Source organism: Antechinus flavipes, chromosome 6 (genome assembly GCF_016432865.1).
Source record: "Antechinus flavipes isolate AdamAnt ecotype Samford, QLD, Australia chromosome 6, AdamAnt_v2, whole genome shotgun sequence".
Classification (NCBI taxonomy): domain Eukaryota; kingdom Metazoa; phylum Chordata; class Mammalia; order Dasyuromorphia; family Dasyuridae; genus Antechinus; species Antechinus flavipes.
The window spans coordinates 101118276-101130900 of record NC_067403.1 but is presented as its reverse complement, the minus strand read 5'-3'; the positions used below and the strand labels follow the sequence as shown (position 1 = coordinate 101130900).

Here is a 12625-nt window from a genome sequence, read left to right as displayed (position 1 = left end):
CTAAAAAACTGGAGCACATCCAGGATAACCTGGGTGATTGGAGTATTTGAAACCAGATCATCTGAAGGCTGCTTGAGGAGCCCTGAGGCTGTTTAGACTGAAGAAGAGAAGGCTTACAGGGAATATGATAGCTGTCTTCAAATATTCAAAAGGCTGTCAGGTAAAAGGGAGATTATCACAGAATGTTAGATGTGGAAGACATCTTTAGAAATCACCTAGTCCAACCCACTCAGACAGATGAAGAAATGAACCCCAGAGATGTGAACTGACTTGCCTAAAAAAATCACACAGACCAGATGTGGCTGTGCCAGGATTGAACCAGGTCATCTGGCTCCAAATCCAGGATTTTCCAATATTACTGTGCTGTTCCAAAAGGGAGAAGGAGGAAAAGAAGAAAGCAGATTTTCTCTCATTCTCTCTCTCCCTCTCTCTCTCTTTACCCCTCTACCCCCCTCTCTCCCTTCCTTCCTTTTTTCGCTTTCTTTTTTTGTATCATATACATATCATACATATCATATACCCTTTGACTGTATAAGAAAACCTTATGGATTTCTCAGAATAACGTTTTCAAATGCACAAAATAAAATACATTGAAATACAAATGAAACCAATTATATCGAATTATGATTATCAAAATGCAAAATGAACTTCATACTTAATCCCAGGTTAAGAACTTTTGATCTAGTATCTTGCTGCATTAATCATCCTCCATACTCATTCTTCTTCCTAATTTCTTCCACTATACTGTTCCTTTCCTATTTCTCTATAGCCATTCTAGCTAAGCCTAAAAATTGCTTTCCTATGATCCTTGCACCTCATCATTCTAGTATGTCATCTCTTTGTTCCATTTGACCACAAACCCTGAAAATATCTATACTCCTTGCCTCTATTTTGCCAACCACTCATAATCTGGATTCCATATGTATCACTGTTAATGAATCTGATCTCTTACCAATCAAAGAGATCAAAAGATCTTCCCAAAGTGCTTTGCCCAATCCCCATCCTCCTGAATCTCTCCAGAACATTTGTCAGTACTGACCATTACTACTTTTACCTTTTTTGCCTTGTCTTGATCTCTTTCCTGTCTCTTTAATGACTCCTCTCCTCTCTGATTTTTCAGCTTCTTTGCCCTTTAACTTGAGCACTCCCTAAAGTTTACTTTTAAGCTCTCCTCCCTTCTCACTCTGCACCTTAACAATTTCATCCCTTCCTTTTCAACTTGATTTCACAGTACTCTTTGCCATGTACTCTGGCACAGCAGCCCAAACACTTGTTGAGTGGAATTGAAATCTGTCCTACCGGAATCAGTCCCATTGACCTGCAAATGAAAGTAATTAAAGCATTGGCAGGTGCCGTTGCTTAGCTAGCCGCTTTTCATTATCTTTCAGAGTTTGTTCATTCTGTTCTGAGAACAATTCAGGAAAGTCTTGAAGCCTGGAAAAATGGAAATGTACTGTTTATCTTTGAAAAAGCATGACCCTGCTAATTATAGACCTGCCTGGTCAGCTGAATTTCAATACCTGGGGAGATACTAGAACAAATCATTAATCAATTTGCAATTACCTGGAAGAGAGCTGGGTACTGAACAGTAATTAGCACAGCTTTGAGAAAAGACATTTGTGGCAGACCAAGTTCATTTCCTTATGGTATTTACTGACAGCTTTTTGATTCTGTCCAACAAGACATCTTCATCAAGACATCAGGAAGACTCGTATCTTACTGTTTGTGGGTGGGTGAGAGATATTCAGTGATTATTCTTTATCATTCCCACCATCATCATGCTTAGAAATAGTTATTAATTAGGGTCTACATAATGCTGTGATAAGGGTTTGTCAGTTTTCATCTTGAAAAATTCTTTTATCTTACATTAAAACATGTTGTGTAAAGGAATATTTGAATTTTTTTTGCACCTTTTATTTCAGATGGTGCTATTTGCCTTTTTATAAGATTAAACCAGCTATATGTTGGATTTTTGTCCTTACCGCTTTATCTAACTGCTCAACTATAATTACAAGTTGTTGTAATGTTTGAGGATTTCAGGAATATTTTCCCTTCTCTACCTCACCTGCAACAAAATAGCCCTTGTTATTTACTTTGCTGCTTCTATTCCGTTTCAGACACTCAAAGTATATGTTAAGGAAGGAGAGTTGAACCTTTGGATCCTCGGATCCTTGGTTCTCTTGTTATTTGCTTGAGAATGCTGTAGAAGGTCCACATCAGTGAGCCCTGGCTTTATGTTTGACACTGTAATATTTTGAAAATTGAACATGATTTTTCACTGTAATATTTGAAAATTGAACATGATTCAAAACAACTGATAATAGAGATATTAAAAAAAGGACAGGCTCAGATACTTACTAGTTATATGATCCTGAGCAAGTCAGTTAATGTCTGTCTACCTCAGTTGCCTCATCTATAAAAAGGGGATAATAATAATACCTATCCCCTAGGGTTATTACAAGGATCAAATGAGATCATCATTGTTAAGAGCTTTTCAAATCTTAAAAGCACTGTATAAATATTTATTACTGCTGCTGTTGCTTTGTTGTTATTATTTTCCATGTCATTTTATCTCTGGGTTTCCTGTTCTGGAATACATGGAGAATAATTAATTATAAAGGAAGATATTTTTCATTAAGAACATTGTACTGCCTTTTTGCTCATTCTCCAAAATCCCAGTCTCCAATTTAGTTTTTGAAGCCTCATTTCTAGAGCTTTGTGTTAAGCTAAAACACAGCTCCTATGAAAAATAGTTTAAAAAATAGAGGCAAAAGGACCACTGATTATCTGTTGTACCATAATAAGTGTCAGTGTTTACGTCCAATGAAACTCAGTATTATAGGAAATTATTTAAATGAGAAAATATTTGTAGTTGTATCTATCTGAGTGGGCAGTTAGGTAGTCCAGTGGATAGAGCGATCGTTGGATCTATAGTCAGGAAAATCTGAGTTCAAATTTGGCCTCAGACACTTACTAGTTGTGTATGACCTTAGACAAGTTACTTAATCTCTGATTAATTTTCTCATTTTTAAAATAGGGGAAATAATGCCACTTACTTCCCCAGGTTGTTGAGACTCAAATGAAATAATATTTGTGAAGCACTTAGCACAGTGTTCTGTCATATAACATAAACACAAAGTAAATGCTTATAATTATTGTTATATACTGTCTGAATGATTGTGGACAAATCCCTTAACCTTTAAATACCCCCTGGGAATTGTGTAAGACCCTAAGTTACAGAACAATTGCAGTTAGTATTGGTAGAAGGAGTCCCTCCCTGGGAGCTCTCTAAATCAGTGGTTCTCAAACTTTGTTCTCAGTACCTTTATACTATTAAAAATGATTGAGGATCTATCCAAAGAGTTTTTATTAGTGTGAGTTATATTTATAGATATTTACCATATTAGAAATAAAAACTAATTTTGAATTTATGGACCCTCTGAAAGGATTTCAGAGACCCCCCAGGATTCCCTGGACCACACTTTGAGAACCACTGCTCTACACTAAAAAAATGGCAGTTTCACATAAGAAAACAATCACCGGAATTGTAAAAAAGTGCAATAAGGAAATTTGTTATGAATGAATAAAAATTTCATCGTACCCGTAAGGTTTGTCTAAACTTGAATCTGTCCATGTTTTTGCAGTTTAACTCGGCAGCTAAGCAGCTGATAGAACTAGACAAAGTGTCAGGAGCAGGCCCGGACTCTGGAGAAGGTCCCTCGGGGACAGCCCACCCCAACGAAGCAGCCCCAAAGCACAGTGAGACCAAGAAGAACACCAAGAAGCGCCACTCCTTCACCTCCCTCACCATGGCCAACAAGTCTTCCCAGGCCACTCAGAACCGCCACTCCATGGAGATCAGCCCTCCAGTGCTCATCAGTTCCAGTAATCCCACGGCTGCAGCTCGGATCAGTGAGCTCACGGGACTGTCCTGCAGTGCTCCTTCTCAGGTACATCCGTCAAGGGGGATGTAGAGACTATAGCACTCAGTTCTGTTCTCTCCCTCACAATAGTTGGGATTATGGCTCCATTGTTTATTTTTGGTCTGAACTCAAATGTCACTGGTACAGCAAACTCCCAGTAAGGAACCCCAACATTATAAATAAGTATCTTCATTGCAAATGATCATCTTAGTACTATAGATGGGGCTTGAACCCAAATCCTTTTGTATCTGAGACTGGCTACCTATTTCCTCTGCCCCCTTTTCTCTCACTGGTCCCATTTTGCCTGTGGGAAAGCAGAGGTTAGAAGGAAACTAACCTGAGTGTCTTTACCCAAGACCACCCAAGCAGTTCGGAAATACCTTGCCAACCCAACCAGTTGAGCCGAATTTCCCCATAAGGATGGTTTAAAAAAAGATTGCCAAGTAAAAGTTTGCTTTTATCCAATCTTAGGATGCTGCGGTTGAAATGCTTTTTTATAAAGCTTTCAATTGCCTGTATTTATTTAAGCCCACCTTCCTCTTTTAGTCTTTTCAGTAAGTATTACAGAGGAGGCAAAATAAGAGGAAGAAAGAGTTCTTTTAGAGGAGCCCCTACATAGGCTTAAGAGACCCCCCACCTCTCAGTTGACTAAGACTTGATGATCCTATAAGTGTCCTTCTCCTGTGTGGTAGCGTGCTAACTGCTACCTAAGGAGGTCATGAGCACCTGCTGCCTGAGAAAATACAATCATGTCAGTGATGCGTGTTAATATTCATTTCTTTTTAAATGCTTCCTTTTCTGACAAGCGCTTTCATTTCCATTCTTGCTCTTGTAGCTCTGTGCCTTGTTGTGCGACACACAGTAACTGCTGAATATCTGTCATCTCATTGATGGAAGGAACTCCCAGTGGGAAAACTTCCTTCACCAATGTTGATCAGCACTAACTTTACAACTTAGAGTTTCAGAGACTTAAGTGCCTGGGGGGGCACTGAGAAGTTAAGTTTCATATCCATAGGTCATTTTAATCCAAGTTTTCCTAACTCTGAGGTTCGAGTTCTATTCATGACTGCCTCTTGATGGATTTTTTAGTAGGGCTTTATTTTCATCCAATCAGTAAGGCATTTGTAAGTCATCCATTCAATTTAGAAAACATTTATAAAGCCCCTGCTATGTGTAGTTTCCTGTGTGTAGTTTGTTTTATTGAATGCCTACTTGAGGTTCCCCCTTGGAGGTTCTGGAATAGATTTTAAAGGAACTGGTTGAGGAAAAATACATTCTTTACTTCAATATAATTGGTTTCCTGCATAATCTTGCATATTCTATTTATACATTTTTCTGAAAAAGAATCTATAGGCTTCACCAGACTCTGAAGAGATCCATCCATGATACAAACGAAGTTAAAAAAAATCTTTGTACAGAGGGAAGAGATATTGCCTTGAAAATTTAGGGAACAGGACAAAACTGATATAAAATATATAATGAAAAGAAATATATATGTTTGTATTCATTCATTCAACAAAGTTTATGAAGCACCTATTATATTTTTAGTACTTTGCTGGCAGACAGACCATCCTGGTGACCATACTCCAGGAGAGTGTATATCCAAAATAACTAAAATGTCCTACAAATTTATACACAAGTCATTATAACTATATTGAGAAGTTCTATGATATTGTAAGGCGATTAGAACTAGACGGCATTAATCTGGCCATGACTTATGAAATTAGAGTTTAGGACTCTTTTTTTAAAGGAAAAGATGGACATGGCTTGGTAGAAAAGATACAAATCATCCAGTAGTAATTTGTGCTAGCTTTTCCATTTTGCATTATAGTTTCAGTCATATCGGTAATTAGCATGATACATTCTTTTTATTATTATTGTTATTTAAACTAAAAGCTTTTTATTTTCAAAACATATGCACTGATAAATTTTCAACATTCCCTTGCATATTCTTGTGTTCCAGATTTTCTCTCCTTCTCCCACCCCCTCCCCTAGATGGCAAGCAATCCAATATAACATGATATATTATCTTGAAATGTAAGTGTTAAGAAAATATTTCAGCAGAACCAAGATGCAGACAGAGCGAGTTCTGTATTACAGCCTATCAGTTTGTACAGAAGAAAGGAGGACAGAAAAAGTCTTTTTTCCCTCCAATGTTATCAAAGGCAGGAACCTAGAACGTGGCATTGTATTGAAAAACTGGGCAGGAGTTGTTTGTGCACAAAAGGATAATTGAAGGTGAGCTCAGGGAGGATAAATTTAGCTTCTGCAGCTTCTCCATTGATCTCAGAGATCAGGTGTGAGCTTGTCTGACACACTGGAAGCAGAGCCTGTCAAACGGAGAGTTATTTTTGTTTTGTTTCAAGTAGGTCGGGAAACAAGGCTGCTTCTGCACTTTGGTCCAACCATTCATCCCTTCCCGCCGCTCCCGGCTGCCTTTGCTTTCATTAGGGGGCAGCCTCAAGGACAAGATCCTTCTCTGGAATCTGGGCTTTTCCCAGGCCTGCCCACTCTTTCGAGCCTGGCAGGCTGGAAATGCTGCCATCTCTCTGTATGGAAAGAGGCAACCCTAGTTTGGTGTCCAGTGAGTAGCCTCGAGCCTCAGGTGATGGATCCGGGACTTGGGCATGATACTGCTTCAATAAGACTGTTTTTCAGGCCAGAGACCCAGGACTGAGCACGGAGCCACTGCTGGATAGCCCATGGCAGTACTTACTCAGTTGAAACAGCTGCCACTTGGCAGGTGGGCTCACTACCATTCCGAATTATGATAGGGGAGAGAAAGAAGTCTGGATTTGGGAGAATTTTAAAAAGAAACTACAGCAAAAAAAAAAACAAAACAAAACAAAACCTATCTGTCTAACATTAGAATAAATAAGCTCAACCCCAGAGAACAGAAGAGAAAATTAATTTCCCTCCCATCTGTTCTTTGACTCAACCGTGCCATTATTGGGTCTGTATCCCAAGGAAATCATAAAGGAGGGAAAAGGCTCCACTTGTGCAAAAATGTCTGTAGCAGCTCTTTTTGTGTTGGAAAAGAACTGGAAAAATGAGTAGATGCCCATCATTTGGGGAATAACTGAGCAATGTGGTATATGTAAGTCACGAAATGTTATTGTTCTATAAAAAATGATGATGATGATTATAGAAAAGCCTGGAAGGATTTATGTGAACTGATGCTGAGTGAAACAAGCAGAACCAGGAATATATTGTACCCAATAACAGTAAGAATGTGTGACAGTCAACTATGAAAGACTTGGCCCTTCTCAGTGGTTCAGTGATCTAAAGCAATCCCAATAGACTTTAGACAGAAAATGCATCTGCATCCAGAGAAAGATCTAGAGAGACTGAATGTAAAGCAACACATGCTATGTTCACTTCTTTTTTCTATTTTTTTTCCTTTTGCTCTGATTTTTCTTTCCCACCATGATTCATAAAGCAATGAGTATTAAATAAATTTATTAAGAGAATGGAAAAACAAAACAAAACATCCCTCCTATCTTTGAAGAAGTGGGGGACTCTGGGTATAAATTTTCCATACACTCTCTGATTCAATTAATGAGTTGTTTAGTATTGTTGAATGTCTTCCTGACACTCCTCTCCCTTTCTTTTTTAATCTTTGTTTTAAAGAATGGCTTGTTGGGTAGGGAAGCAGGGAGGAATATATTTAGAAATGAAGATATGTAAAAACAAAAGACAGATGTATATAATGTGTTATATATGTATTTATATAGTTGTATATATGCACATATATACACACATATTATATTTATATAAATGTATATATTTGTGTATATATGTGTGTCTAGTTTTACATACATATACAGAGAGAGAGATTTGAGTTTGAGTCCTAGTTTTGCTATTTATTAACTAATGACTTTGGACAAATGAGTTTCAATCTCCTTACATGTAAAGTAGAAATGAAAATAATTCTTTCTAATGTCACAGCACCGGCCTCATAGCATTATTGTGAGGGAAGCTCTGAACTCTCCAATGCTATATACATGTGCTGTTGCTATATTTTTACCCTGGGGTTTGAGATGACATCTAGATCTGTGTCAGTATTTTTTAAATGCCTGCTGTATGCCGGGCATTGTGCTAAGTCCTTAACAGTTATTAATTTCTGTTTAAATATTAGCTGTTATTACTTTGTGGCTTATTTCTACAGTGGTAAGAGCAGATGTGTAAGTTTTCTCCCTCCAGCTCATGACTGATAGAATCCATCTCACAATGGAGATATTCATAGAATCCCAGGATTTGAGCTAGAAAAAGGATCCTAGAGCTCAGTTCTTCTGGTGCCCCTCACTAGAAGGGCCTGAACCACAGTCACCTAGGTAGAAAAGGTCAGAATTTTGTGTGGAAGGTATGTCACATTCCATTCTAAATCACCTCACGTGATTTTCTCTCTTCACAATATCCCCCTTAGCCCAATCTAGAGGTCCCTTCCATCCTGTTCCCAGCCTTCCTCCCCTCCCCCCCACCATGAATTGCCATCTACCTCTTTCCCAGGCTGGCACTTCAAATACAAAAGTAATTCATTACCATGTTAAAGACGGCCACCACCATCTGACCCTAGAAAAGATCTAGCATTGTCTTTCCTTAAAACACTGGAAATTTATCACAGCAACCTCTGCCCCTTTGGACATAGGCAAGGGTGAGAAACTTCCCCTTCCTGACTTGGTCAAAGGAACATTTGTGGTATCAAATGAACCAAAATCCAAATAATAACGAATGAGCAATTTTCATTCTTATATTTTTCCCATCGTACAGTATGAGAAATGAGAGTACTAATTATTAGATATTAATTCATATAAATTTCTTTTGAGATGAAAGAAAGTATGATTGTGGAATATTTTATTTACTTATTTTTATTCTCTTAAGGTCCTATTCTAATGCCTCATCAGGGTATTAAAGAGAGCTTGGGTTTTCAGGGTCTATCTCCTGGATCATATATCCTGAAAGGCCCTGCCAAGATCAGAAGGTTTCTTCAAGGGCTGATCATTTAAGAACCAGACTTATTAAGTAAGAAAAGCTATCACCAGGCAGAAGTTAGGGTGACAGATATTTTGGCCACAGCAAACTGTCCTACGGTGCATTCTGGATCAGTGGAGTGGAGTATATGTAGCAATAAAATCACATATCCTTGAAATACTAAACCATGATCTATTGGCCATCACTTTCCTGCTTCCGCGAAGGACTTGGCTTGGCTATTGTTGAATAAACTGCTATCTCTATTTTTTTTTTTTCTTCCATGACCACATGGAGTCTTGAGACCTTGAAGGCATGCAATCACATTCCCTCCCTGGGAGTAAACTCCCCTATCTGTAAAATGAGGCTGGGTTGGGCCAGATAATTCCAAATCTGTGAGCCAAGTAAGAAATTACATTGGATTTAATGGAAATGATCACATTGCCTCCAGAGACTCCCCATGAGTGTGCTGTTTATCCCATTGACGTCATTTTTAGCCGCTCTGCTGGCCTCCTAAATAAGTGACAACTGATGTTGATGTAGCATTTTTAAAGTCTGCTGACTGCTTTAAACACATGATTTCATCCGAGTCCTACAACAGCCTTGTGAGGAAAGTATAAGGGCACATAGTAAAATCCCTATTTTATCAATGAGACCTGGCAAGAAGGCCATGGTCACACATTTAACCTTGGTCTTCCTGACCCCAAATCTAGAATTCCATCCATGACACCATGCTTCTTGAGTGGTCGCCATTGAAGGTGTATTAAGTGTACATTTCTCTGTTTCTTTGTTCTAGTGTCTTATTAATTGCTTCTGGTGTTTATTTTAAAATTTTTGCATGAATGATTCGTTTTCTTCCATATTCTTGGAGGCTGTTGCGCTTGGCTACCGTTCAGTGAAAGATAAATTCCAAAAACATAAATACATCTGTTTATAAAAGGTGTCATCCAGGTGAGTCACTAGAACAGGAGAAGTTGTTTATACCAGAGGTTGCATTAAATAATTTCCAAAGCACCTCCTGGGCCTATAATTTTATGATTCTTTGATAAATCTGTGATAACAGATAATCATAGCAACACAGCACAAAAATTTGGAATCCAAAGACCTGAATCTGAATCCTGGATCTGCGCCTTACCAGGTGCCTCATGTTGACAGATTACTGCACCCTCCTCATGCTATTTTACCCAAAAAAAGGTATTTTAATAAAGAAGATTCCTTTTAGGTCAAAATCCCAAAGTGGCAGCTCCTACATGATACTGTAAATTTGTTTATTAATTAAAATTAAATTAAAAAATTAAAATCACACATGATACTTTATTTAAAAATAAAGTTTGTAAAACATCCTCATAACAGTGAGATGTCCTTTTCCATTTTATAGATGCAGAGATTGTGTGATCTGTAGAAGGCCATACCCCTAGTAAAGAGCAGAACTGACACGCAAACCTGTGTTTTCTGAAAGTAAATAAGTCCAGGACTCACGCTATTTCCATTGAAACACATGATTAGTGCTTTTCGCTTGTTCGCTTATCTCCTCTGCAAATGAAGCTCCCATACCAATGATTGACCTTGACCTCGGCCAGCCAGAGGAGTCATTAATATTAGGCTTATTAGGATTGAGGATATTTTCAGTGGCCTCAGGGAACACAGAGGCCTCCATCTTCCTCTTTCAGTCACCCTTTTATGTTGAACTGGGCTAATGACTCTAATCTGTTGCACCAGGAAAAAGAAATAGGGCGGAGTAGAAGGTCAACACTTTCTTTCCCAAGAATAATAATATTAATTGGGTTGATGTGTTGGTTAGTATTGCAGAATAGATCCACATCTCCTCCCCATCCCTCATCTTTTTTATTTATAACAAAAGCTGTCTCTCTGACTAGGGGATATATTTGGATGAAAGTGTTATAAAACTAAAAATATCAATAATTTTAAAATTTTAATTATTTTCAGCCCACATTCTTTCTCTTTATACAAGATTAAAGGAGATAATATATGCAAAGCCCAGTGTCTAACATACAGTAGGTACTTTTAATAAAATACTTGTTTCCTTCCTTCCAAATCATTGGTCTACCACTTTTCCAATAATTAGGTTTTGGACATAATGACTATTAAGAGTCCAGAGGTTCTTAATTTTGGGGGTGTCATAGTTCCTTTTGGACAGTTAAGGGGAGCCTACAGAATAGTGCTTTTGCAGAATAATGCTTTTAAATTCATCAATGATGTGTATAGGATCATAAAGGAAAATCAGTTATAGTGAAATACAATTATCCAAAGATTGGGGGGAAAATTCATGGATCCCAGATTAAGAACTGATCTATTCCAACATTCTAATTTTACAAATGAATAATTGAAGTGATTTGCTCAAGGTCAAACAGGTAATAAATGACAAAACCGATGCCAGTATATTCCTGGTTGTTTATTAATAGGTCCTGGGGGAGAGTCTAGGGTCCAGAGTGATGCACAGCTGTTTGGGCTCTGGTCCAGGGCCTACAATTAACAGCATTCGCTGCATTTTGGCCTTCCTGGTCAACACCTGTTCTCATTTATCCCTACAGTAAACATGGCTTTATTCCTCTATATTAGATGTCCCAAAAGTCTTAGTGCAATTTTAATGGGAAGGAAAGAAAAATGGAAGGAATGAGGGAAGGAAGAGTGAATGAATGAATGAGTGAAAATGTTTCCAGTTAGCAAGTAGAAAACCATTGTGTTCAGTCTTTGAAAGGGAAATAATTCACAAAATGTGCTTTCCAGGAAAAGCTAACTGTACACATATTGTACGTGTGTGTGTGTACCAAAAAATGTGGGAATAGTTGGAAATCTTACATTCCCTCAGAAGTACCTTAGTAGAAAATACTGTAGTAGTTAATTTTAGCTGTTCTTTAGAGTGTCTAGATAGTATCATTAAGTCCACTTTGCAGTGATGGGATTTTCTGCATTGATGGTAAATCTACACTTTTCAGCTTTAAAATCCTATATAGGAATGTCCCACAAAGCTTTAATGGCTTAAATTTCTGCATTGATGTGAGCTGCTCCTCATGCTACTTCTGTTGTTGCTACCACTATGGCTATTATACCTGAATTCATAGCATTGCCTAGAATATTGGAAAATAAAAAAATAACTGTGAACTTAGTTACAGAACAAACTTTTTTATCCAATAGTCTTTTTTTCTTTTTCCTTGTAGATTATTTACCTTGATTGTGAAAAGTATGTTTTAGTAGAATTTCCCTATGAATGTGATTGTCACTCTTTTTAGCTAGTCATTGCTCCCTTGGAAGAAATTCATCAAATTCAGTTTGATGAGTTCATTGAACATAAGATACTTTGCTAAGTTGTAGAGACCCAAAGACACAAGGGTGAGTCTGGGAACTTTGATCCAGAGTTCAATACTGAAGTTTACAAGCTATGTATCTTTAAGCAAGTTACTCAATTTTCTTGAACAATTTTTCTTGAGTTTCCCCAATGAGAAGTTTGAACTGGATGACTTCTGAGGGGTTCCTTCAACTCTATACTCCTTTGAAAGGAGTTTGCATTTAGGGAAACACAAATAAGTACATAAAAGGTGTTTTAAGAGAGGAGAAAGTACTGACAAGAAGAATCAGAGAAGGCTTCCCAGAAGAGGTGTTAAGTGAGCTGAGAGAGTTCAGTCTTCATTTGTGTAAAGACAATTAAAAAATGCATCTGTATTGTTTGCATGTGTGTCTTGGTAGAAAGTCTCCCAAATATTTTATATATTCTG

The 12625-nt window shown here is 37.7% G+C and overlaps 1 protein-coding gene across 1 annotated transcript in view; it reads left to right on the top strand.

Moving 5' to 3' along the window:
- The window catches only part of SH3RF1 (SH3 domain containing ring finger 1), a 202018-nt gene that overhangs the window by 141192 nt on the left and 48201 nt on the right, over positions 1-12625 (top strand). Inside the window, exon 5 of the mRNA XM_051966162.1 lies at positions 3645-3950. Coding sequence (XP_051822122.1) covers positions 3645-3950 — 306 coding nt within the window. The remainder of the gene's footprint in view (positions 1-3644; positions 3951-12625) is intronic.